General features: G+C 35.5%; 3 protein-coding genes, 1 long non-coding RNA gene and 2 pseudogenes across 6 annotated transcripts; 3 read left to right on the top strand and 3 right to left on the bottom strand.

Annotated features, from left to right (window-relative positions):
• Positions 1 to 711: 711 nt before the first annotated feature.
• On the top strand, positions 712 to 3,816 carry LOC145163592 (uncharacterized). Its single transcript, XM_079082413.1, has 7 exons — positions 712 to 1,040; positions 1,280 to 1,502; positions 1,611 to 1,694; positions 1,784 to 2,423; positions 2,526 to 2,948; positions 3,562 to 3,620; positions 3,667 to 3,816. Exons 1-7 carry the CDS (start codon positions 712 to 714, stop codon positions 3,814 to 3,816), a joined length of 1,908 nt encoding a protein of 635 aa, XP_078938539.1.
• A 331-nt stretch (positions 3,817 to 4,147) lies between these two features.
• Positions 4,148 to 5,063, bottom strand: LOC145163591 (uncharacterized). The gene is made up of 2 exons (XM_079082412.1): positions 4,628 to 5,063; positions 4,148 to 4,542 (listed from the first exon to the last, which is right to left on the bottom strand). Exons 1-2 carry the CDS (start codon positions 5,061 to 5,063, stop codon positions 4,148 to 4,150), a joined length of 831 nt encoding a protein of 276 aa, XP_078938538.1.
• Positions 5,064 to 12,411: 7,348 nt separating this feature from the next.
• LOC145165853 (pentatricopeptide repeat-containing protein At3g49710-like) lies at positions 12,412 to 15,229 on the top strand (annotated as a pseudogene).
• A 555-nt stretch (positions 15,230 to 15,784) lies between these two features.
• On the bottom strand, positions 15,785 to 21,324 carry LOC145165852 (mannosyl-oligosaccharide glucosidase GCS1-like). 2 transcript variants are annotated; one of them, XM_079084759.1, is made up of 21 exons: positions 20,932 to 21,324; positions 20,784 to 20,857; positions 20,394 to 20,645; positions 20,076 to 20,244; positions 19,917 to 20,003; positions 19,747 to 19,815; positions 19,527 to 19,623; positions 19,334 to 19,416; positions 19,057 to 19,164; positions 18,841 to 18,965; positions 18,649 to 18,756; positions 18,508 to 18,581; positions 18,287 to 18,412; positions 17,406 to 17,476; positions 17,094 to 17,294; positions 16,952 to 17,008; positions 16,692 to 16,841; positions 16,488 to 16,579; positions 16,304 to 16,413; positions 16,167 to 16,230; positions 15,785 to 16,093 (listed from the first exon to the last, which is right to left on the bottom strand). In XM_079084759.1, exons 1-21 carry the CDS (start codon positions 21,223 to 21,225, stop codon positions 15,949 to 15,951), a joined length of 2,556 nt encoding a protein of 851 aa, XP_078940885.1. In that variant the 5' UTR covers positions 21,226 to 21,324; the 3' UTR covers positions 15,785 to 15,948. The 2 variants fall into 2 exon arrangements, with proteins under 2 accessions (XP_078940885.1, XP_078940887.1); XM_079084761.1 differs by having other exon boundaries at positions 18,841 to 18,962.
• Positions 21,325 to 24,051: 2,727 nt separating this feature from the next.
• LOC145163590 (aldehyde oxidase GLOX pseudogene) lies at positions 24,052 to 25,728 on the top strand (annotated as a pseudogene).
• A 533-nt stretch (positions 25,729 to 26,261) lies between these two features.
• On the bottom strand, positions 26,262 to 26,974 carry LOC145162357 (uncharacterized). Of its 2 annotated transcripts, none has more exons than XR_013739052.1 (2): positions 26,907 to 26,974; positions 26,262 to 26,644 (listed from the first exon to the last, which is right to left on the bottom strand). It is a non-coding gene; the product is annotated as an uncharacterized LOC145162357 (long non-coding RNA). The 2 variants fall into 2 exon arrangements; XR_013739051.1 differs by lacking the exon at positions 26,907 to 26,974 and adding an exon at positions 26,778 to 26,906.
• Positions 26,975 to 27,453: the final 479 nt, after the last annotated feature.

Raw genomic sequence — 27,453 nt, 5'->3', positions numbered from 1 at the left:
TTCTTCATCCGACGTCCGTTTTCGTCTGTCTTTTTATTGTTACGCCACAATTAAAGAGCTCTTCGATTCTCGTTTAGGTCGTGTCGGCTAAAAACTCGCTTTATCATAAATTCACTATTCACGCTTCCCGGTATCGTGCCGGTTCCGTCGTGAAACTTCGTCGGGTCATAACTTCTTCGTTATAACTCGGATTTCGGCGTTCTTTATATCTCCGGAATCCTTGTTTTGACCACTACAACTTTATGTAAAGATATCGGGCTTATCTCATATTTTAATTTTGACGCTTATTTTTATTCTTTATTAATTATACATTTATAATTAAATAATAAGCACATAAATTCACAAAATACTCAAATATTTCATTTTTATTACATCAAAAGAGTTACAATAGTTGACCTAGACTATTACATCGTCTAAAAATGCTTAGCCCCGAAACTCGGGCGTTACAATTTGCATATTAGATCGATCAGTTTTAGTGTTACATATTTTTTTTTGCAAAGAATTATGAGTTTTGTTATTTTATGTACCGGGGGTTTTTGGCAGATAAGTAATGGGGTTAACACCTACGTTAGACCTAAGTTTAACAACTTAGGTATAATGCTTCCGCTAAATTTTGATCGTCGAATATTGTTTGATTTGGTCAAAAGTAAGGCTAATGTGTTCAATAATAATATATCATTGTCATTTCAACACCCGGTTCATGGGTATGTTATGAATATTGTAGACAAAGCAGATGTTCATCAACTCAGAAATGTAATTTCTGAAACGAAGGAGATTGTTCATTTGTATTTGGAGGTGTTTGAGGGATGGGTCGAACAGACAGAAGCGGTTGACAAGATTGTACCATACAATGTTGAAAACATTGAAAACATTGTATCTGATAATGTTGAAGAGTGTCCAGAAGAAGAAACTGTGGCAGTGAATACAGTGGAAGAAGAAAATTTATATGAGTTTGGAAGACTAGCTGACAAAACTTTGTCAGACGGTGAAGAATCAAATGAAGGCTGGTCAGAAGATGAGTTCACACACGGGAAAAAAAGGTTCAGACATATTTTACGGCATGCCTCCCATACCTGATTGTCCTGATCCTATTGTTGAACCCGGACCATTTCACAGTTTAGGTCCAAATGATGATATGTTTGTTCGTCAAACGTATGATAACAAACAACAATTAATATTTGTTTTGAGTCTTAAAGTAACCAGAGAAAAAGTTTCAGTTTAAGACCAAACATTCTAACAAAAATCGTTATGAGGTATATTGTGAAATTGAGAACTGTAGTTGGCGTTTATATGCAAAACGCATTCATCCCATTAATGAATTTGAAATCAGGACTTTCAACAACGTGCACACATGTTCGTCATTACAGATACACCCTAATCATAAGCATGCTAATAAAAAAGTCATGGGTACTATATTGCATGAGATTATCGAAAAAACTCGTTCCAAGGTTTGGAGGCCTAATGAAATATCAAGGGATTTGAATGTTTTGCTGGAAATCAATGTAAATTACAAACAAGCTTGGCGTGCAAAACAATATGCTATGGAATTGTTGTTGGGATCCTCTGAAGAATGTTTTTCCAAACTTCTTATTTATTTTCACAATTTGAAGATGCATAATCCCGGTACAGTGGCCTATATACAAACAGATTCTGAAGATTGTTTTGAGTCTTGTTTTTATGCCATTGGGAGCACGGTAAATACAAAAAACTTGTTGTTATTTAATATATAATTATTTGTAAAAAATTGTAGAGTGTTTATTTGTTCCATTTTAATATATTGCAGATACGAGCGTTCAAACGTTTTTGTCGTAAAGTTATAATTATTGATGGTGCCCATTTGAAGGGTGATTTTAAGGGAACCATATTGCATGCAGTAGCTATGGATGGGAACAACCAGATAGTGCCCCTTGCGCACGGAATATGCAAAAAAAAGAGTGGTCTTAGTTGGACATGGTTTCTTGAAAAGTTGTATGAATGTGTTGGTGATTGTCAAGAATTGACTTTTGTAACTGATAGGGCCGATGCAATTCGGGTTAGTATTGAAAATGTTTTCCCTCATGCTCATCATGGTGTGTGTGCTTTTCATCTACTAGGAAACATAGTACACAGGTTTGGGAAAAATGATAAAACAAAAGTGTTGTTTTGGAGGCTTGTGAAAGCTTACAAAAGAAATGTTTTTGAAGAATTGTGGTCTAGATTTAGTTCTACTAGGCCGCAAGTAGCGGCGTATCTAAGTGAAATTCCACGTGCTAAATGGACTAGAGCATATTCCCCGTCGAAACGGTACGATTACATGACCTCAAACAGTGTAGAGTCCATGAACGCTTTATCTGTAGATGCAAGGAAGATGCCTATAATACCTCTTCTTGAGTTCTTTCGTCGTCTTTCACAGGAATGGTGTAACAAGCGTCGCATCGATGGAGGTATAAATTTAATTTGGACTTTAATTATCTCGAATAATAAGTTAATTATATATATATATATATATATATATATATATATATATATATATGTATTCTTTACAGGGAAACATTCAACAGTGCTAACCGAGTGGGCTGAAAAAGTAGTTAGTAAAAATGAAGAGCGTACGACAGGATGGTCCGTTTCTGGTGTTTCAGATGCAATCTATGAAGTGCATGATTTCAAACATGGTGGCATAGTTGATCTGAGGCAAGATACTTGTACATGCAAATATTGGGATGGAACTGGGTTGCCTTGTGGTCATGTGATAATGGTTTTAAAGCACTTGAAAAAAACTAACTTCGGACATCTGGCTATAGATGCTTACAAAATGGAAACTTACCGAAGTACGTATGAGGAGCTTGTTTACCCACTTCCAGAACCGTGTGATTGGGAGATTCCTGCTGAGATGATGGTTGTTAAACCCCCGATAATGGATACACGTCAAGCTGGTAGACCGAGAAACAGAAATCGTATCCCGTCACAAGGTGAGGAACCTATAGTAAGAAGGTGTAGTAGATGTGATAGTACAACACATAATGCAGCGACTTGTTCGGCATTGATCCCAATGAATCAAAAAAGTCTAGAAAAAATATTGCGGCATCAGGTAGTAACACAAAAGGGAAAGGGAAAGGGACACAAGGGACTCAGGAGACGCTAGAGACGCACGGGACACAAGAGACGCGTTGGACGAGTGGGACGTAGAGAGAAGACTATTGTTCAACGTTTGATTTGAATGATTGATGTTGTATTTATAATTAATTATGTTTTGTTTTAGAGGACATTAATTTGTGTACTTTGAAATGGTGTGTTTATTTTAAAGATGAATAATAACTAAAACTCGAAGATAATACATTCAACAAACCACAAACATATAGTAAACGTACAACAACAGTAATTAACTTAAGGGAATTGCAAAGGATACTTTTCTTTCTCTATTGTTTTGTAGTCGTCCCTAATTCTTATTTTATCTTCCATACGGTCCTTTTGCCTCCCAAGTTCTATCATTTTTGCATCCTTGTCAGCAAGCCATTTTTCAGACAATTTGATATTCTTCTTAGTTTTTTTTATCCATTCCTCATGATCTTTGATTTTTTTTAGTAATCGTCATCCTTTCCTCAACCTCTTTGCACTCCGCCGTAATGAGGTCACGACGTTCAGTGAGAGCTCGAGATGAGTCTTTATCTTTTTTTTTTTTTTGTTCAGCCCATTGTAGTTGTTGCAAAGTATTCTCAGACATATACGGCTCTCTCAAATTTGGTGATTGGGCAAGAAAAGGGTCGATTGGATCACAATAGAAACAATCAACTTCGTTGCACGAGCAAATATACAAACTTGAAGATGAACTCATTTTAAATTTAAAAATAATTTATAACTCTATACAAAAAATCCAACGACCATCCATGACAATATATAGACCCTTAAACTCCGCAGAGAGTTGTTGTCAGTCCGCAAAGCTTTATGTCAGTCCGCAATAATGTTTGTCAGTCCGCAGAACTCTTAGTCAGTCCGCAGAGCTGTTTGTCTAGTCGTTGTCATCCATACATTACAATTATGGGAATACAATTATTTATTTAAAGCTAAACATTTTTTATTAAAAACTAAACAATGCCAACAGACCATTACAACTACGGTTAACATAGAACTGAATACAAACTAATATTCGTTCTGATCCATACAATACAGTTCAATTGAATTGTCGTGGAGGTAAGACCACAACACTTTCAACTGGTATTTCCCAATGCCCAAGGGTTGGAATAGGATTGACCGTCTGAGTTTGATAACCATTTCGATACACCGCGGTACTTAACTTTAAATTTACCATTTGCTGGATTTCTGCAATTTCAAGCCTTTGTAGTGAAGCTATAGCATGCTCACAAGGTATACCACATTTTTGCCATTTACCGCAACTACAAATACCACAGTCTAATTGGACAGATTCGGTTGTTGAATACTTACTCACTTCATATCTATCGCCAACAATATGTGTAATCCTACAACCATCCGACTGGATAAATCTTTTATGAATCACCTTATGTGCATAAGGGGTTAGAAGACCATGAAAATCCCCTGTGAAATGAACTGAATGAAAAAACAAAATTATGATGTCATAACGTATAATAACATATCAATTGACCATTTGAGTGATGTCATAACTTATAATTACCTCCAAACGCAGCACGTTGAAGATACACTGCGTGCATCAAGTCATGGACCATTTCAATTATTGATGTTATTGGAAACTCATACATGTTTGTTCTTAACCAATTGACAACATTGGGAATGTCAATGAATTTAACATTGAAACGTACTCTTGGAAAACAAGCCCGTACCCATTTTGCAATGGGAATATTGTCAAGCCAATGAATATCATTCCCAATAACCTCATTTTTTAAGTTGTTCAAACATGCATAAAAATCAGACAAATTATACGCTTTACAAGTCTTCCAGAACAACTGCTCTACGACTGTATTGCTTCCGATGGAAGCGCGTATTTTCTCGGCTATATTTTTACAACAATAGCCATGATATGAATCAGGGTAGACTCTTTGAACTGCAAAGTCTATGGAATCAGACATATGGCTTATGAAACCAACTTCCATATTGTCACCTATTCTTTAAGCCTCCTCATGAACCATAACCATGAATTGTCACAGTTTATGGTTCCCAAAGCAAACGCTATGAGAAGGGGTTCATGATTTCCATCTAAAGCAACCGCAATGTACATGGATGTTACATACGCCCCAATTAGAGGTACTTGAGAAACGAATATGATTGGTATCATAGACGTGAGAAACATACGAATCTGTAAGTCAAGATAAGAATATTAGCCATATAACAACTTCAAATAACTAAATATTTATTTACTATAAGGGATTACATACCACACATCCTAATGCCACAAAACAAATTTGGAAACGATTGTACTGATCTTTCGTAATGTACGTGAAGGTGTTAGGATTGGTTCTTTGTAGATTATGGAAAAAAGTCGGTAGGTTGGAGAAACTTTTCCTTAATACCTGATTGACTGAACTCATTTTCACAACTTTCGACACCTTGTAAAAATGAAAATGCTTGTCCAATTTAAAAGGAATCAGTATACTTACTTGTCAGTCCGCGTAACCTATTTTTCAGAGCTGTTTGGCACTAGATACGCACGGGACACAACGGACGTTGAGCTGTTTGTCAGTCCGCAGAGCTGTTTGTCAGTCCGCAGAACTGTTAGTCACTCCGCAGAAATGTTTTTATGTTATTTGAATGTATGGTTTCGTAACATTTGTTGGTGAATTATGTTTCAAAAAATAAAGGATAAATACCATATTACATATAAATAAAGCAATACAAGCACAATACAAAACGCAGTACTAGTTAAAAAAACGGGACATTTTTCAAAAGATTCCAAGGGGCTTCATACTCGAAACTCTCTCCGTTGCTAATGGATTTGTATTCTTCTATAGCCGCCTCCAAGATGTCTTCCTCAGTATCATTCACACGATCGTCTTCAATCTTATTATAAAGATCATTGAATAACACAACTTCTGTTTTCAATTCATACCATTTTGCAGCTATATCAAGCGTGTTACGATGGTTTTCTATGGTGGTTTCAGCGTCGGTGTTGAAGGTATTGGTTAATAGGACCCAAAACATTCTATCCTCCAAACTGGTGTTCTCGTAGACATTAATATATGCACGAGTTAGAAGCAAATACTCGTTAGCGGTCCATGGTTTTGAACCCATTGTAAAACATACAAAGTAGATGAACTAAAATAGATTAGATGAAGTGATACACAATTTTTTGTCGTTTTATATAGACATGACAGTCCGCAAATATCCAACGATCATCCATGACAATATATAGACCCTTAAACTCCGCAGAGAGCTATTTGTCAGTCCGCATTACTGACTTGTCAGTCCGCGTTACTGACTTGTCAGTCCGCGTTACTGACTTGTCAGTCCGCATAGCTATTCGTCAGTCCGCGTTACTGACTTGTCAGTCCGCATAGCTGTTCGTCAGTCCGCGTTACTGACTTGTCAGTCCGCATAGCTGTTCGTCAGTCCGTGTTACTGACTTGTCAGTCCGCATAGCTGTTCATCAGTCCGCGTTACTGACTTGTCAGTCCGCATAGCTATTCGTCAGTCCGCGTTACTGACTTGTCAGTCCGCATAGTTGTTTGTCAGTCCGCGTTACTGACTTGTCAGTCCGCATAGCTGTTTGTCATGGCACGTTACCTATCTTTTTATATATAGTAAAGAATGTGTCTATACGTCCGAATTAGAGGTAAGGGATCATTTGACAAAATGGCATCCAATGTACCAACTTCTTCAAATGCAGCTAATCCGTCTAATGCGGCTGCTCCAACAAATGGTACATCTCCATGGACGACAACATAGGTGTTGGTCCTAACACGATGTTGGATTATCATTTACGAGGGTCTACCGGTAATGGCTCCCCTTAATTGCCTTGTTGGTGATGAATGGTCCCGCTTAATAGCTTTGTTCAACTATAAGGTGGGACAAGGACAAGAACGACTAAAACCCGATATTGTTAGTAAATGGATGGATTTAAAGACAAAAGTCACATGGTTCAATCGATGCTACAATTATGAGAAAATGCGATGCTCTGATGCTGACGATGACAAACTTCTTGAATACGTGAACGGATATTACCTGTGCCAGTTTGATGAAACTGATTTCGAGTATACAGACGTTTGGAATCTGGTTAAAAATAAACCCTTTTTCATGTAGACGAGTCTTTTATTCGTAATGTTTTATGTAATGTTTGTTAGCTGTTCATCTTTTATTTGTAATGTTAAGTGTAATGTTATTATGTTATTTCTAATGTTTATTTTGTTTAAATGTATCGTAATATATGTTGGTGAATTATGTTTCAAAAAATATAGGGTAAAACACATATTTATATTAAACAAAACAACTTATATAGTAGGGCCTATATAGTATCCCAAATATTTAATATTAATATATATACAAAGTTCCTAATATCAACTTATATAGTAGGGCCTATATAGTATCCCAAATAATATTTGTCATCTTATGTCTGTAGAGAAATCCCGCATCTCTACGTGCCGTAGAAATATTCATTGGTACCCCTGAAACAATCATTTTCATAAACATGCATACAAATACTCCACAATCCCCTCTATCAAGACTATATTCTTGTTGTGGCGCGTCTACAACATCAATACACTCCACCTTTGCTTTGTCTTTGTGTCCAACGGGGAAATCGTTCCAGTACTCAATGGCATCTAACTCTGAGATAATACTATCTCCAAAACTTGTGAATTCTCCACCAGTTAAGTACTTTGAGAAGTAATCCATAGGTCGTGCTGAATCATAAATATCTACTTTCCAGGTATCTAAATGTAGCACCGTCATAAACCAATGGGCACCAACAACATTTATTACGAATAGAACCTGCAAAAAAAACATTTAAATTAAATAGTAGTAATTTCAGTAATATTATATATATAAATTAATAATTATTAAAGTTAACTAACCATATCCACATCCTTCCATTTAGGACGACCTCCAAGCCCATTTGCTATATTCCTAAATAAAAATGATTTTCCAGATTCCAAATTGATTTCTTGAGGAAATATCGTCCACCTTGCGTTCGCCGGCCGCCTTTCCATCAGCAAGGAACTCCATATCGCAATATGTTGTACATTTAAAATTATAAATGTTAGAATTATTTATATAAATTCTCGTCTAAAAAAGTAGTTAAAATTTTAATTAAATGAATGTTACCGAAGAAATTAACCACCCTTGGTGAGTAACAGCAAGTAACCTTGACCAAAAATCTATATCCAGTGGGAGCATATGCAGCCTATGTTTAGTGATGAGTTTGGAAGAGATCATACTCCATTCTTTCCAAAAACTCATCGTGCTAGTAGCATAAATACTGTCCAGTAAGAGATAGTTTGAAACATCACTAGTCTCTGCATTGACAATGTCCTCATTTACCTTTTCAGGACTCTCCACTATTTTTTTCTTCCTTGTTTTGCTGATTTTTTCACTTTTGGTGTCGATTGCATCTAAAAAATTAACATGTTAAATCATTATCAATAATGTAATATTTTATAATTATACCAAATTTAAAATATGAGTTTTGTACCACTGTGAGCGGAGTCCGCTGATACCATGCAACAGCCCTCTTTCGTTGCGGCCTACCAATAGGAGTCACTGTTTTTGAGTGATGTTCCCCAAGGTCCGATGACGGCTCACCATGCGTAGGTGTACGTCCAACTTCCTCCTCAAGACCACCATATTTGAACTGTGTACCATGGTAATATGCTTCTTCCTCATCTTCATTTATCATCTCCTCCTCCACCTCATCCTCTACAAAACGTGTGTTTGGCTCATCTTTTTTCTGTAATACACGATCTACTTTAGAAGATAAGTCAGCCACAACGCCTAGTAGACGCTTCACTAATGCCTTTGTGATAGTCTTCTTCTTCTTTACCACCTTCGTTGATGTGTCGCTTGACGTATAAGTTCTTTCTATTTCAGGAGGTTGCGAGGAAGAAGCATTTGTGGCAGATTCAGTCGAACATGTTTCCGACTTGTACATCTTTCTTCGACGAGGCGAGGCAACAACAGGTGGACTATTTTGGACCGGACTATCTTGCCGTGGGGGAGGCGAGGCAACAACAAGTGGACTATTTCGGACCGGACTATGTTCCCGTGGGGGAGACTCTTCATGGTTAAGAGTCCAATTGACGTAGCGAACATAAAACGACAACATCAGCTCCGTCGCGTCTGCCACGACTCGAATAGGTTCGTTGTTAGGCTGCAAAAATTAAAATCAAATTGTTAGTTTATAATGAAAATACATTGGAATTTGTAAGTATACATAATCCTTAATATAAAAGCATACCACAGACACGTTGATTATTCGACGACAGTTATCCCAAGATAACGGTGTTTTACTTCTCCACGACCTCATCTGCGACAATTCTGTCGACGTGCGTATATAAAAATTCGTTGCCTCGGGGAACGTCTCCAAAATCCATATCTATAGAAAAAAATGTAAGTATCATGCTATTATAGTATAAAAATCATAATACAACGGTATTTTATACTACAAACCGAAGTTCAATGTTTTTATCGTATAAAAACAAAACTATGATAACTATTTAAATGTATTAGAAACTAACCTTAAACGGAAGCATAAAACCAGGAACGGTATACTTGTGTACTTTCTTGGCTTCGGGATTGGCCTGCTTCAATAGTCTAAATTCTTCTATTTTCTTAAACATTCCACGCAACATCCGCGAAGTATAGGTCCAAAAATACGTACCCCATGCAAACCTGCAATTTTCAATTTATTATTATTGTATTGTATTTATACACAATATTTAAATGTAATACATGTTCCAATCATCTCTATTATCAGCAAGCTTGTATACTGCAGCGGGAATGCACGTTTTAACGTCCCGTCCATGGAGTCCCTTCAGCATAAAAACAAGCTGGATAAGCATCATAGCATCTTCATCTTGAACTGCCAAATAATTCGGAGACATAATGAAGTCTTCCAAATCTTTCAACCGCAAACGTGCATCAGAAATGTCTGGGAACAACCGAGCACGGAGATTTGAATTTGACCGGCCTTTTCGTCGTGGAGTAAATCCACACAAGGACCAACTTTTAAACCACAAATGAGAATATATTCAGTTTCACCAAAATCCAAATGCGTCCCTTGTATATAAAAAAGAAACCTCCCCATTTCAAATACTTGTTGACACCTTACTTCGTGCAACATCATCAAATGCACAAGTAACGAATCACCTTGTGGGATATGCATTCCTAGGAATACTCCGAACGGCGAAGCTTCGAATAATTGTCGTTGTGATTGTGTTAGGCGCGGAAAATAGTTTTTAATGATAGTACCTACCACACCTTTTAAAGTTAAATCCGCTTTTTGATTGAGATCTTCGTGCTGCAAAACATAACATTTAATTTCATATAAAAAGTCAGAAAAAACAGCAAAAAAAAAAATAGAAAAAATAAGTTTCAGGTCATTCCGCGGAGACTACAGGTCATTCCGCGGAGAACCCTCTGCGGATTGACCAAATACCTCCGCGGAGGTCCAATTTATCATTTCCGTGGAGAAAATACATCACTCCGCGGAGGGTCCTCTGCGGACTGACGTAACCCTCCGCGGAGTGACATACACCTCCGCGGAATGGATCATACCCAATTCGATACCTGTCAACGGCGATTTCATCTAAATGTGTCTATTTTACCGATATTTTCCATTTAATCAAATAGGTTTCGACAAATATCATACATATACTACATTAATCCAAAGAAAGGATGGTGAGAAATACCCGGGAGCCAAATCCGTCGGCCAAAATATCGGGGAAATTGCCCTCCATAACTGCCGGAATTGAAGTCGTATGTCGCCGAAATTGAAGTCGTACGTCGAAATTGAATTCGTAAGTCGCCGGAAAATGACGTCGTTGTCGCCGGATTTGACGTCGTTGTCGCCGGAATCGTCGATGCGGAGGAATATGTTTGTCAAAGAGGAATTCTGGGGGACCAGTGGGGGGGCCAAAGAGGAATGTTCGATTTTGTGAAAGAGAAGAGGGTGAAATGACAAAAATAGCCCTGTCCGCAGAGGAATCTTCGATCCGCGGAGGTCCGCGGAGGACCCTTCGCGGAATGCATGTCTATAGCCGGAAAAGTCATTTTTTATGACTATGTTTTCAAATTCAACCCGATTTTTTGTCTATTGGCGGTATTTTCCCTCTTACTGAACGACTCAAGTTACAACGGGAAAGAAATACGACACTATCGCCTTCCATCTCCGGTCGCACCTTCATCTCCGGCCACAATTCCAGCTGGCGATTCCGCCTCCGTCCAGTCGGTGGCGACTCCCCCTCCGTCCACTCGTCCAGCCAGCGATTTCGCCTCAGGTTCGTTTTTTAACTCCATCTCAACTTCAATTTTTGAACTTCCATCTTCAATTTAGGCATTGTATGGGTTTCTTGAATACGTATTTTCGAACTTTCATCTTTATTCTACCAGCTTCTCACTTGATTTCACCTATTTGTGGTAAGTTTGAATTTTTTTTCATTGAATCTGGGGTGATTTCGAATTTTTCAGCTACTGTGGTGCTCTGATTATATCACATCCATAAATTGAGTTAAAATTCAGCTTTTTGTTCTGTGTTTTATGTTTAGGTAATACTTAAAAAAGTAGATTCCTAGACACACAAAATAAAGAATCAGTCAAGTTGTGGCTCTTGATCCCCACATATACAATCATACAAAGAATTTGTTTCTGTTATTTGAAAATCATACTAATTGGTGCTTTAATTTTGTTTTTTGATGTTGTTTTTGGTAGATGGATTCTAATGTCATATAAGCGATTTTATTTTTTGTGTTGTTCTTGGTATCTTGAATTTGTTCAAGGGTCTTGAAATATTGTCACCTGCAAGTAAATGGACATCAGCCTACATTATTTTGATCCCTGTTTTGGGTGATTTTGCTTTCGTTTTATAAGTATTTACATGGATTGTTGTATTAAGAAGGGAGTCTGTGAAGACCACCAAGGCCTATGATAATATGCTAAGCAATTGCCACCGGTACATGATTCAAATACCCCTTTGTTATATTATTTTTTGGGTTTGTTGGATTGGTTAGTCTTGTTACACGTGCTTATTATATATTGTATACCAGGCCGTTTTTTGTAATATTATTTTTGGTTGTTATAATTATTTGTGTTTGGGACTTTTTTTTTTTTTTTTTTTTTCATATTATGAGTTGCATGGAAGAACTAGGAGTGTGCATGGTTAAAAGCTAAATTTGGTCAAACCGGTTTAGAATTTTTAATACGGATTATTGGTATAGATTAAAAGTAAGCAACATCAAAGTGTTTGTAAGATTAAAATAATTGTTGGTTATAATGGTGTTTGTAAATAAACTAATAAACATCAATAGCAAAAAGTTATAGAAAAAAACACCAAAAACATTATATTAAAAAACGGTAAAAATTGTCAATTTTAAAATATATATTATAATCAGAAAAGGTTTTCTGGTTTGCAAGTTTCTGTTGTTTGTTATGCTCGTTTATGGTGATGGTTGCTTGACTAAACTTTTTCAGGGCGGGTTGACTGGTTTCTTCATCCTGGTTGACGAAGAGGAAGACTACTCAATTGAAGCCCATTTGTGCATATGCGAAAGCTCGTAAATACGAAAACTGCAATAAGTAAAGCTTTATAGATGAACCAGATTTCGTCATGCCCTTTACATCACTTTACTCAGTTGCTTAAAACATGCATTTCTCAGAGAGATCTCCTAACCGGAAAATCCCTCCACACCCTCTATATTAAAACCGTCATCCCTACTTCCACCTACCTTTCCAATCACTTCATCCTCCTCTACTCCAAATGCCGCCGCCTCTCCTCAGCCCGCAACGCCTTTGATGTTATCCCACATCCAAATGTCTTCTCCTTCAACACAATCGTCTCCGCTTACGCGAAAGAATCCCAGCCCCTCATTGCCCACCAGCTGTTCGACCAAATTCCTCAACCAGATATTGTGTCTTACAACACCCTCATTTCAGCTTACGCAGATCGAGGCGAAACCCAGCCAGCTCTTCACTTGTTTATGGATATGCGTGAGTTGGGTTTTGACATGGATGGCTTTACATTCTCCGCTGCCATCACTGCTGCCTGTAAAAATATTTCTTTGACACGTCAGCTTCATAAGTTGTCAATTTCAGGTGGCTTTAATGCTTATACTTCGGTCAATAACAGCCTCATCACGTATTATAGCAAAAATGGGTATCTGGAAGAGGCCAAATCGATTTTTTATGATATGGGTAGCAACAAAGACGAGGTGACATGGAATTCAATGATCGTGGCACATAGCCAGCATCGAGAAGGATTAAAAGCGCTTGCATTGTATCGGGAAATGGTTCATTTGGAGTTACCAATTGATTTGTTTAGTTTCGGTAGTGTCTTAACTGCATTTACCTGCCTGGAAGATTTACATGGTGGGCTTCAGTTCCATTGTCAATTAATTAAGAAAGGTTTCCACCAAAATACCCATGTAGGAAGCGGATTGATTGATCTCTATTCAAAATGTCACGGTGGCATGTCAGATTGTAAGAAAGTATTTCAAGAAATTATGGAACCGGATATAGTCCTATGGAACACCATGGTTTCTGGGTATTCTCAGAACGACAATCTTTCAGAAGAAGCTTTCTCTTGTTTTATACAGATGCAAAGAGAAGGTTACCACCCAGATGATTGCACCTTTGTTTGTGTAATCAGGGCAAGCTCTACTCTCTCCTCACCATCTCAAGGCAAGCAGCTTCATTCTCTTGCTCTTAAATCTGACATCCCATCAAACAAAATCTCTGTAAACAATGCACTGATCGCCATGTACTCCAAATGTGGAAACTTGCAAGATGCACGCCGACTGTTTGACAAAATGCCAGAGCATAATACGGTCACATTCAACTCACTAATCACAGGCTACTCAAATCATGGGTTTCAAATAGAGACATTGGATCTTTTCCAACACATGCTTAATACAAACATATCCCCCACAATTATAACCTTCATATCTATCTTATCAGCATGTGCACACACAGGAAAAGTTGAAGAAGGCAGAAAGTACTTTACTTTAATGACTGAAAAGTTTAATATTGAACCAGAAGAAGAACACTTTTCATGTATGATAGATCTTTTGGGTCGAGCAGGTAAACTTGATGAAGCTGAAAGACTGATTGAGTCAATGCCAGTCAAACCTAGTACAGTCTCATGGGGTGCTTTACTTGGAGCATGTAGAATTCATGGAAATCTTGAATTAGCAGTAAAGGCAGCTAAACAGTGTCTTGTTCTAGATGCTTCTAATGCAGCCCCTTATGTGGTTCTATCACACATGTATGCTAGGGCTAACAAATGGGAAGAAGTGGGAAGAGTCAGACAGTTAATGAGAGACAATGGGGTGAAAAAGAGTCCGGGGTGTAGCTGGATTGAGGTAAACAAGAAAGTACATGTTTTTGTTTCAGAGGATAGTTGTCACCCCATGTTGAAGGAGATTAATGAGTTTTGGGAAGAGTTGTTGAAGAAGATGAAGGAAGTTGGATATAGAGATTATGGAATTGTTGAAGAAGATGAATGTGGGAAGTTGTGTTTGGATTATTGATGAGTACAGAGGGAGAGAGTTTGTATGTGGTGAAGAATCTAAGAATATGAGGATTGTCATAATGCAAATAAGATTATATGGGGGTTGACTAATAGGGAGATTACAGTAAGAGATGTGAGAAAGTTTGATTGTTTTAAGGAAGGAAAATGTTTCGTGTGGAGATTATTGGTGAATGATTTTTTACACATATGACAATTCAAGAAGATATGTAAACAGAAACCCTTTTGAGGAGAGGGAATCACTACAGGTGGAAGGTCAAAAAAGGAATTGCATTTACATTTTACGTTACACAAAAAAACATCGAGGAGCTATCTATCAAAGCAAAAGTCATTTTAAGGTAGAAAAACAATGCTTGTTATTACTTTTGTGTATGCCGGCTGAGAGGGAACACAATGAGAGGGAACACAATGAGACTCTCGTATATTTTATGATGTTATTAGACCTGAAAACAAATTTCCAGTACTGTAGTACTAACCGGTGGTAAGATTTCACAGATTTTATTTAATTTAGTTTTTAAATACTTAACTCAAATATATTTTTGTATTTATAGATAATTTCTATGTTATTAATGGTGAGTATCTGAATCTAAAGGGATTTTTAGTTCCATAGTGAGAGCCTGAGAGGTATCATCATCCTAATTGGCATCATGTTAGTAGAGTTAGAGGAAAGAAACAAATTATTTGACTTTATGCATTCACCTGTTGGCAATGTTATATGACGGGGCATTTAGTGTTTTTAAAAAAAGATTTCATTTTTTGAAATATATACCAAACTCTCTATTGATACGTCAAATGTTGATTTCACATGCATGTTGTACATTGCATAATTACAATCGGATGAAAGATAGGGAATCACTTTATCACTAGATATGGTGATGAAAATCTTCAAGACCTTGAAGAAAATGTGAACGTGGTTCAAGAGGGTTTTCTTTTGAATATGATGGGTCAGGATGAAATGAAATGCTTCAAGTCGTTAGAGACATTTGTAATCTTGATACCATTAAAGCGGTAAAATTTAAATTCTTAAAAAATGTTTGTTTTTTTATGTTGAATGATACATTGGGTTTTATAAAAATGTTGATTAGTATATTAAATTTGTTTCATTTTATGTTCAAATATGTTAATATTGTATAGAAGTGTAGAAAATTTATAAAATGTTTTTTAAAAAGTTTTTAAAAGCTCAATCAATGTTTGTATATGAATTTGTCTCCCCTAATACCTTAGACTTAGAAACTGCTTAAACGATTGTTTTTTCGTCTTCATGTTACAAGTAAATAAATAGTCCCAAGTCAAAACTGCAAAAAAATGTGTCAACATTGAGTATATGATTCTGCCATGATTAAGACCAGCAGCGAAGTCCAACCAGTAAAAGGGTGTGCACCCTTCCCACTTCCCTTTTTCTGATCATACTGTTCCCATAAATAACCCGTCTCCTTATACTTGTTCATCACATTCCTGTTGCATGCACAATTTCAACCATACATATGTAAAAATGTAGAGGTAAATGGTAAATAAATAAACATTATACCGAATCAGATTGCCCCTCAACTCTTTGTAAATTAACTCGGCTCTTTCTCTATATGGCCCTTCCTCTACAACAACAAATAATACACAGTTAGTTTCAAGGTGTATCTATGCATATAATGTAAGAATTAAATAAGATGCCTTTTGAATAATGATGTAGGGATGAAAGAATTAAGTAATTCATGTTCATCCAAATTGGGCCTCTCCAATATGCTGGGTCATGCTCCGTATTGCGCCTCATGTACATCGAGCTACAAAAAAAAAAATTATAAAATGTTGGTTATATATAAATATATTAAATAATAATAAATAAATCCCACGACACCTTGTTTTAGAGAGGGATCGCAGGCCAAAGTCGGTCCACAAAGTGCTGGTGTTGTAAATAATGTGGAGTTGTTTTTCTAGAATCCATGAGTTCTGTATGTATGTATGTATGTATGTTGATTACAAACAAATATGTAAATAATAATGTAATAGGAATAGGAAGAAATGATATTATTATAAAGAATAGTTAACTAATTAAACTTACAGATGGAATGATCTTCCAGATGAAGGGAAAAAGACTGACATATCCGATATGTGGAACCAGTCTTAATTCTGGTTTCTCTAAAACTTCTCTGACAAGCTCTAGACTTGGGGGTTTCCCATTTTTCTCCACTAGTTGTCTTCTTAATCGAACCTAAATATGTTCATTCACTCAAAATGTCAAAAATATATAAATTATAATTATGTGTGAAGATTATATACTACTATGGAAGGACATAACATAATGGGTGGATACAACTTAACCTTTTCTGTGTGATTTCCATAATCAAAATAAGCACCATACTCTTTGTCAAAGTGCATCTGGAAAACAAGAAACAACATTTAGAATCAATAGATATAACATAAAATTTTACTTTAAAAAATAAAAAATAAAAGACTAACAAACCTTATTGAGAAGATCAAAATCAGCAAGTAGGTTGGCTGTCTCCCCATATAAGTTGGTGGATTCTTGTTTGTTGATAAGTTGATTTGAGATGGAGTGCATGCAATCGGCTGCAAGAAGCATCCAACATCTGAGATCCAGGTGGCGTTCTTCTTCACTTGGATGTGACGCACGTGGATAATCATCCAAACCAGAAGATAATGTCTAACAAAACATTCCAACAATTAATATAACTTGGTTTAGTGATATAACTTTCGTAAAAAAGAAAAAATAGCAATTTAAATGAGATCGAAGATATAAAATAGCTATAATAACCTTTGGGTTTAGTTCAAAGATGGTTTGACTCTCTTTTCTTCCATGCCAGTAATAGCTGCTTTTAAGCTGGCCTGTCGTTTAAAAAAAAATATATTTTTAAGGTTCAAATAAAGTTGAAGTTTCAACATCTCAGAGATTTTTCATCACTTTCCAATTAAACTAGGCTAAATGCAAGAAATGGCAAAATGTACTTTCTAATTTTTCCTTATTATAGCATTGTACTTTCAAATTATTTTTTATTAGGTAGGGGCTGGGCTAGGTATTGTACCTTTTTAGATTTCACCTATTATAGCAATGGGTAACCTGTTGTACCGGTCATCCCATTATTTGTTTTTGCTGACATGGCATACTTAAGGATGAAATAATTTGGCTTAATCTATTTTTTTAGAAAATTTTAATTACTCTTCCAACTTTTTACCACCAACACTGTTTCTAAGCAAACACCTTTCCCGTTAGCATCAATATTTCCTCCCAAAAAAAAAAATTAAAAGAACCCAAAATATATAACTAAATCCTAAACAAAATAAAAAATCAAAGCAAATCTGACTCCAAAAATCTGAAACCAAAACCTAAAAAGTAATAAAAACTTGAATTTTAGAAAAAAAAATCCATGTGAGAGTTTATACATAATAAATGTGTCAAATTACATGGCGTAAAAACCTGATATAACTTAATCCATGTAATTATAATTCAAATCACCAAGTTACCTATTGCTATAATGGTATATTTTTCAAAGTACAATGCCCTAATAAAAATAATTTGAAAGTAAAACGATATAAGAAGAAAAAACGAAAGTACAATGCTGTTATAAGACTAACAACATAGAAAGTACATTGCTATTTCTTGCATTTTTCACTTTAAACTAGTTATTTTATTTTTACCTGATTGTGTTGTATTAAACCATTGAAACCATGCTTCTAAACGACCAAAAGATCGTTCAAAAAAGGCAGAAATCTCCTTGCTTTCTGTTGCAGAAAACTTGATTTTCATCAGGCCACAAACCAGATCTGAAAACCAAGGTTCATTTTATCAGTCATATCCTTGATATTTGAATCAAAAGTTTTTTTTTTTTTTTTTTTTTATAAACAAAAAATAAACTTACCTTGTAAGACTAAAAACAATGTTGGCGGATTTCCATTACTCGGGCGTTGAACAACAAATTCTTCAGGCACCTTACTGTAAATTTATAACAAATTATTTTCACAAAAATATACTAAAAATAAAATCAAGATCAATGGTGTACCTTAAAGCTTCAGCTCCTAAAATTTGCTCACGTGGAATCCAACCATCAATGTTCATAAGATCTAACCAGTGTCCAATAATATCCAAGGAAATATGCATATCCCATCGCCTACACAAAAATAAAAAAATGAAAACCCAAATTTTGGAAAGAAAAATAGAAATTCAGAAGAAAAACGTATAATTTATATTGCACCAGATTAATAGTTGATGAAAACCCTCATCCCATAAAAATCCTCTAGGAAAAAATGGGCGACTCGGAACAGCAGTGTACAGCTCAGCAGGCCAATATAATACAGAATCACCACCAGATTTATGCTGCTTTACACATATTCATGATAGTTTATAAATAAATATTGTTGCCACATTTTAAGCATATATATTATTAAGGAAGAATAACAGAGAAATTTACCTTAGAGGGTTGTGGAAACAATATTTTTGATTGGCCATAGAAGTATCCGATCCCTCCTAATAGATTTCCAATAGCAGCCTTACCAACTTCCATAGATTCAGAATCAAGCTGCAAATAAACATTTAGATTAAGGGTATTTATGTATTTAAACAACAATAATGAAAAAAGACAGTAAGAAACAGAAGGGTACCTACATATAAGAAAGAAATATAAACAATATATCATCAAATTCATTTTCCTTATCATCAAATTCATTTTCCTTCTCTGTGAAGGGTACCTTGTCTGATGGATTAAAGATTTTATTGAACTTATCATCAAATTCATTTTCCTTCTTTTGAAGATGACTAGTAAGTGATGTACCTACATATAAGAAAGAAATATAAACAATATAATACTATTATAGAAGATACTATTACTGATATTGGTAACTATTACTTATATTGACAAATTATTAGTGTAATATCAAGTACCAGTGAGGCTGTTGACACGTTCTTGGATTTCAGCATCATCAATATCAGTTCCAGTTACAAAAGCAATGTCTGCTTTGAAAGGAGTTTTAGCAGAGATCTGCTAAGACAAAAGGATAAGGTTCATGGAAATTGAACCACAAAGTTAAATTGTGCTTGATGAATGATGATGACAGTCTCATAGTATATAATAACATATATATTTGGATGATGAAAACTGCACCTGATAAACTAAAATGTTAGCAGAATCTTCAGATGTGTCTGGAAGCTCCAAATGGCCATAGTTTCTTGCCTATTAAAGCACAAGGAGAACACAATCCCATCACCAACACAATAGTTAAATAAATAGGTACAGGAAACAAAAAAGTATAAGGTCAAATATTAGTATATTACTTGTAGTGCAAGAATTCCTTGGACCATATCAGAGAGATTGTGAATGTGAGGTGTCTTGAGACCAACATGGTGGATTTCAAAATCATCCTGAAAGCAAGTTGGTCGTCAGTTCAAAAGGATTAGCAGTAAAAAAAAATTATATTTTTTGCGTGATATTACCATTGATTTTAAGTGTAACTCCCAATCACTGACATCTGATCGTGATCCAAATGCCAACAGAGACTTCTCATGAATTTCTGTAACACTTCTACCTAAGCTCAGAGCATTTTCACCCTCATCAGCCACATAAAAGAAAAGATGTGCAGCATCTGGCATTTCTTCACTTAATCTGAAAACAGCAACAAAGAACAACAATACAGGGTAAATTGCTTGCAGTGGTGGAAATTCGAATTCAGTAGATGAAATAGTTTAGGAAAAATTGATCTATTTCAATAGTACCAACAAAAAATCATTTCAGGAAACAGGTAGGGTTTATACTTTTCAGATTGCACTCCAACTCGAAAAGCCCAGTCTCCTCCATAGCCACTTCCATCTACCTTGGATTTCAAGAAACTTGTGGTCAATGTCATCCCGTGATCAATTAGAACCTGATGTCCATAGTCTCTTCCATTATGTTTATTCCAACCATATGTTTGAAGATCATCTGCATCTTGGCAGACATGTCGCATAAAATATCGTCCGTCCTTTATACCAAGCCACATCAATCCAGCAACCAAAGATTCTGGAGTCCTGGAAAGGACAACTGATATCATATATCTTAAATGTTCAAACTACATGAACATCAGAAGCTTGCTATTACGGATTCAGCAACCAAATGTAAAAGAGAAAAATTAGCCACAAGAAGGAATCCCGAAACTATAAGCTTACCTGGCTCTGACACCGAAATAAACTTGAGGACGATATGTTCCCCAATATAAGCTCTCCTTATGATCTCCTTGAAACTGCAGACAATCAAAAAAATGCAGTCATCTGTAAGAAGACGATGCATAATAAGTAGCGAATACCCTAATCTCACCATCTCAAGGTCCATGATTTTTGGCGCAGGAAACGGTGTGATAACCCTTGGCAATTGATCGTCTGCATCGGAGAACTGAACGAAATGGTAGAGAAAAAACAGGGCGACCAATGACGACACGATAGTAAACCCTAGAAGAACGAAATTAACATCTAAAATGCGAAGTTGATCTTTGCCTCTTTCCCTCCGCAAACCCTTCCGGTTACGAAGTTCGCGATGATCTTCTCTGGATACACTGCTGGTAGTCGGTTTGATTCTGTTTCTCGCGGTTTTCCGGACATCTCCTCCGCCCATTTTCCGGCGACGTTAAGTTCATCCAAGCGCAGGCGGAGCTGCGAAGGGAGAGTAGAAACTAGAAAAGAAGACTTTTGAATCCCTGGAAGTCAAAACAGATCAGTGTACTTGTATTCAAATCATATTTTAGTAAAAAAATATATAAGGGAATATCCCAAATATAACACATTAAAGTGTGTTACAAAAAGAAAACTATTTGAAAATAATTTCAATATCATAAGAGAAAATCGAAATGTAGTTGCATAATTCCAGTCAAAATCCAACTTTGTTCTATGCATTTGATAAGCTTTTAAATCATTATCATCGTTCTTAATAAATGAAAATAATTTTGTCGCTTGTTATTTTCTAATGCCTTATAACACATGACTTATTTTTGTTTTTTTTATGGTTTTTTCATTTTATTAAATTCACATAATATTTAAATATAATAATAAATGCATATTAATTTCAGTAATGATTTTCCTTCTAATTTCAAAATTACTAAATTAAACCCTCATTATTTTTCTTTATTTATTTATCTATCTAAATTATTTGTTTAAATTTAAAAGAGAAAAAACACTTTAATTTTAATCATTCAATATTTTTCTCACTTTTTTTTATAAATTCAAATTTCAAATGTTTAGAATTTCATATTTAAATTTTCTTTTAAATAAACTCATGTAATACATAGGTCTCACACCTAATATTATATAAATAACTATTTAATTAATGTAATACTATAATGTCATTACTTTACTTTGGTTTTTTTTTTAAACAACAAATCTAATACTCCTAAACTAGTAATTAAATCCACTTATGTCCACGACAAGATTTGAAACTTCAACCTCAAAGAGGAATGACAACACCGAATACCGTTGGGATAGAAGCTCTGCTGGGATAGAAGCTCTCTCGTTATCTTTCTTCATTTTAAATAAAAATATATAAAAATCAAACATATTGTTTTTAAATGGACGGATAAAAACACAAATAAAATATCGCCAATCGTATTAATGGTTAGTTCATTACTCATATACCATCACATATACTTTACAATAGAATCTTTTATATAACTATTATGAAAATTATATATTCATATTTTCATGAAACAAAACCCAAATGTTGTAAAATAGATCCCCGTCTAATTCGATAAGCGTAACATATAATTATTTGAATAACTAGTCATTTAATGCAAGATAAATGAATTTAAATTTCGAGTATGTCAAAATTTGGAGTTGCTATTTTTATATAGATCAGTATATTCTTTATTCAGATGGATTATTAAATTGTTTTAATGAACATAATTCAACTATATAAATGCATTTTATGGACCTTGAGCCCATTTCCATTAATAGAGCCCATACACAAAAATATGCAATTCTTCAGTTATTAATTTTCAAAAAAACATCATGAAATTACCTTTTTACTAGCAACAGCTTGCAGAAAAAAAAAACATAAAAAAGTTATAATTGTGAAATAAAAAAGAATACCGGAGAATAATTTTACAACTTATGGAATTGCTAGTTATTTTATAAGCTCAAAAACAGTTAGATGTTTAATATTTTTGTAATTATGCCAAAAGAAAACCTGGCCTTACTTTAAAGTTGTGTAAAAGTTAGCTTCTCAGCTTCTTAATTTACAAACTAATTAACAAGTAGTTTATTAAAAAGGTAAGTTGATTTGTATCTAATATTTTTTTTCCTGTACACAATAATTCATGTTTTAAAATGTTGTACTGAATAATTATATAAAACCTAAATTGTTGTGTATGAAGAAAAAAAATGTTATGCATGAATCACTTTCTATTAAAAAAAGATACCTTATAAACTATTTGTAAGCAATTATAGGTTTCATTAAACACTAAAGTGCAATGAGGTAAAAAAATGCATAGCTTAAAAGTTATTCATCAAAATGATATGTTTGGACGGTAAAATATAACTAAAACCCATATTTTTAATATTTTATTACCAAACAACCATCAAATTCGCAAATCATATGTTGTGATGATACATTTCCAAAGATTTAGCTTGCTATGGTCTCATGAGCGCCATTTATTACGAACTTACTTTTTTGTCCAATCCGTATCATAAATTAGCTCGCTATGCTCTAGCGAAAGCAAGATCAACATTTATTATTTAATTATTTACGTTAAACATGGAACCAATTTTCTGAGACATACGCTTCTTAGCAAATATGTCATTAGAAACAATCGCTGAAGACGTGACACTAAATATATCGTCTAGTGTATTCATGTAAAACTTTCATCTATATAGAGACTTGCAAAGATAGTTTTCATTCATGAGTTCATTCTTTTTTCAACATTAGACATTATCAAATTCTAAACTTGTTTGTGTTGTATTGTTTTCTATTTAACGATCTTGAAAAAACAAACAACTTTAAAAAAAAAATCCTTAATAATTGGAAGATTTTAATTGTTTCTTCTTGATGCATAAAAAATCCCCAAAGGCATTCGATGGCCATTGAACAAAAGAAGTTGACATGGGAAGCTCGCTAAAAAACTAACACCGTCTTTAGACTTCAGAGACAATGTTAATAGAACAATCAATACTGATGTATTTTCCTTCCTAGTTATCAACAAACAAAAGAAACCCTAAAATATCTTCCAAACTCGCAAACTCCAAAAATGGCTCGATAGACTTGGTGTCAGGCTCAAAGAATATGACACAAACAAACCACTATTCTAGCTAAAAATGAACCTGTTTAATTACTTTGCGATGATTATTCATTATGATCACACAAATCTAGTTACCTCCCTACAACTTCTCAACCTCACTACCATACCAAACCCAACCCTAAACACACCAATTTCACAACAAACACCACCAAAAAATGTTCACCAACTTTGTCCTTTTCACGTTACTAGCCTTACCTCCAACAACCACCATACCCTTAACCCCACCGCAAAATACCTCCGGCATCAACGGCAAATGGACTCTCCTACACGACAACCTCGGCATATCCCCCATGCACATGCAACTCCTACACAACGACAAAATTGTCATGTTTGATCGAACCGACTTCGGTCCTTCAAACATAACTCTCCCGTTCAACCGATGTCGATACGATCCGTTCGATCCCATACTCCAAAAGGACTGTACGGCTCACTCAATCCTATACGATATACAGAGCAACACGTTCCGACCTTTATCTATTCAAACCGATACATGGTGCTCGTCTGGTGCAGTTCTAGCAGACGGGACCCTGGTTCAGACCGGAGGGTACAATGATGGGGACCACACGGTTCGAACCATGGTCCCGTGTGATGACGAGACATGTGATTGGGTCGAGTACCATGGGTACCTCACTGAACGAAGGTGGTACTCGACCGATCAAATATTACCCGATGGACGGGTTATCATAATCGGCGGGCGACAACAAAATAATTACGAGTTTTACCCTTCGACTTTGCCGGATTACTTTATTCCCCCCCTCAATTTATCTTCTTTTTGGTTGGATTTCTTTAAAACCGATGAGGTTATAAGCGAAAATAATTTGTACCCGTTTGTCCATTTATTACCCGATGGGAACCTATTCATTTTTGCAAACATACGGTCTGTGGTGTTTGACTATAACCGAAACCGTGTAGTCAAACACCTCCCGCCAATTCCCGGGGACGACCCACGAAACTACCCAAGCTCCGGGTCATCTATTTTGCTTCCATTAGATGAAAACACGCAAATCGAGCCCGAGGTCATGGTATGCGGTGGGGCCCCACGTGAAGCGTTCTTAAACATAAAACGGGCCCGAGAATTCACCCGAGCGGTTCCAACTTGTGGACGGATTAAAGTCATGAATGAGAATCCCGCTTGGGAGATTGAAACGATGCCGATTGCGAGAACCATGGGCGATATGGTCATTTTGCCAAACGGAGAAGTGATTATTATAAACGGAGCCGGGTCAGGGACAGCCGGATGGGGCAACGCGCGTGACCCGGTGACCCGACCCGTTATTTACCACCCGAACGGGCCTCCTAATAGGCGATTTTCCGTAATGCAATCGGCATCAAGACCGAGACTTTATAACTCGGTTGCTATTTTGGTGACGGACGGGCGGATTTTAGTAGCGGGTAGCAACCCGAACCCGTTTTATAACTTTACAAATGTTGAGTTTCCTTCTGAGTTAAGTTTGGAAGCGTTTTTACCACCTTATTTAGCGAAAGAATATGATCCACTTAGGCCGGAAATTGTGAGCATTGATGTTGAGGTTATAGAGTATAGGAAGCCATTGATATTGATGTTTACAGTATTGAAGTTTTTGAAGCTATCGAGAGTTACAGTGAGGATTATAGCACCATCATTCACGACACATTCATTGGGAATGAATCAGAGAATGGTGGTGTTGAAGGAAGATAAGAATGTGTCGATGGTAGGAGAGTCGTTTATGAAGACTTATAGTATTGGGGTGTTTGGGCCATCAACGGCTGAGATTGCACCACCAGGGTATTATCTCTTGTATTTGGTTCATGCAGGCATACCTAGTCTTGGCGTGTGGGTAAAGGTTCAGTAGCATGTGAAATTATTACTTATTAAGATTTAAATAAAATGAATTTGATTTATGAAGGGTGTTTTGGTCATTTTGTTCAAATGATACCCATTATGGTGTCTCTAAAAGGCCAATGTAGTAATTTTGTTGAAAACTCAATAAATAAAAAGAAAGCGCACAAAGATATAACAACCTGTTAGTATGCTGCAAATGCACAATATAAGTGCCAACTTTAGCAGTAAGAAAAGCCAGAGCTGTTATTCCCTTTGCTGTCCATTTAGATAGATTTCTTCTGAAATTCGTCAAACTGGAAGGTATCTAGCAGTTACCACATTGTTGCATTTACTTGGTTTCTTATCACATAAAAAATTATACTGAAGATTTATTTAAGGAGATGAAACTCATCAGTGACATCAGATGTGATATGTGTAGATAGTATATGTTACATCCTATAAACAGTATACTTTGATTTCTGGGATCAAACACATATTTTCAGATGTAAAAACAGTATGAATTGTTTAAGTATGAAAAAACATAGAAAACTACATCAAACATCATAACAAATACTACATGCAAATAAATGTTGATTGTCAATTGACAAGAAACACCATGTCAGCTTTGCATTTGGAAAGTACTAGAATCAAGATTCAAGAACCAGGAGTATAGTTTTCTTTCATATACAGTTACTTCTCTAATTAGAATACAAAATTGAAGAAATTTAACTGATAAATAGTCCATCATCCCGCTGCATCTTTTGATTCATTGCACTCGATCATGGATGCTAACACCTAACTACCTAAGCAAACGGTTAAGTTATACTAACTAACTGAAATGGTGGCAGAAACCCTAATACCTAAAAACCCGATCCCTAAGCTGGGATTTTTAGTATGGTAGCATTTATGTGAGTTTAATTCCTCCTCAGAAATTGTGCAATCCATATCTGTTTCCAGGGGAAGAAGTAAAGAATTAATGAATCGACAACAGCAGTGTAGATAATTACACAAAATTAACTAATATAGAATAGTGCGTTGGATAAAAATTCTAATGATACAGAAATCAATTAAAACCCTAACCAGAAGACAGCGGACGGAGAATGTTACGACGATAATCGAAAATCAGATTCAGATGCAATGTATGCAGTTACAGACATAGTTAGCTTGAGAAACAAATAGATATTAACGCTATTAGCATTCAAGTTATACCTTCGTGAATGGAATATGAAGAACATGATGGTGGACACTCGCTTTTAGTTCAATAAAGATAAACTAGGTCTAGGAACGACATTTTGGATTATTATTATTTATTTATTTTTTTTGAGAATTAAAGTATTCTAACAATTTTTTGTATTTATTAATCACTATAAAATCGTTTTTTCAAAATAAACATTGTTTTTTTAATGAGCCATTCCAGATATCATTTCAGACTTTGTATCCGACCCGACCCATTAAATACATTTCAGAATGCCCATTTCGGACTACTCCATGATATTCTGGGGCTCAATTTACAAAACCTGGTTCCAGATTTTATTCCGATACATTCCGAAGAAATAACTACAAACCCATTCTGACATATTCTGACCCCTTCTACATATTTCGAACTTAAAAACTAAAGAATATATGAAATACGATCTTGATGATTTGGTCGTTTTACGGGTAAATCATTCATTCCTACACTTTTAGTAGTTTGATTTTAAGATTATTGGTGTAAGTTAGTTAGTCTGAAACACGAGGTTTAGTTTCAGAATGGACA

This window comes from Lactuca virosa, chromosome 3 (genome assembly GCF_052849685.1).
Source record: "Lactuca virosa cultivar CGN04683 chromosome 3, Lactuca_virosa_CGN04683_v6, whole genome shotgun sequence".
In the NCBI taxonomy this organism is placed as follows: domain Eukaryota; kingdom Viridiplantae; phylum Streptophyta; class Magnoliopsida; order Asterales; family Asteraceae; genus Lactuca; species Lactuca virosa.
Note: the sequence above shows the minus strand (reverse complement) of the source record. Positions and strands in the feature narration are given on the sequence as shown.

Coding starts and splice junctions, on each gene's coding strand:
- LOC145163592 (XM_079082413.1), top strand. CDS start 712: ATGAATATTGTAGACAAAGCAGATGTTCATCAACTCAGAAATGTAATT. Junction 1,695..1,783: donor TTTATGCCATTGGGAGCACG/GTAAATACAAAA, acceptor AATATATTGCAG/ATACGAGCGTTCAAACGTTT. Junction 2,949..3,561: donor AAATCGTATCCCGTCACAAG/GTGAGGAACCTA, acceptor GATTTTTTTTAG/TAATCGTCATCCTTTCCTCA.
- LOC145163591 (XM_079082412.1), bottom strand. CDS start 5,063: ATGGAAGTTGGTTTCATAAGCCATATGTCTGATTCCATAGACTTTGCA. Junction 4,543..4,627: donor TCAACGTGCTGCGTTTGGAG/GTAATTATAAGT, acceptor TTTTTCATTCAG/TTCATTTCACAGGGGATTTT.
- LOC145165852 (XM_079084759.1), bottom strand. CDS start 21,225: ATGGGCGGAGGAGATGTCCGGAAAACCGCGAGAAACAGAATCAAACCG. Junction 19,165..19,333: donor TCTTTAATCCATCAGACAAG/GTACCCTTCACA, acceptor GTTTATTTGCAG/CTTGATTCTGAATCTATGGA. Junction 17,477..18,286: donor GTTTAATACAACACAATCAG/GTAAAAATAAAA, acceptor TTTAAACGACAG/GCCAGCTTAAAAGCAGCTAT.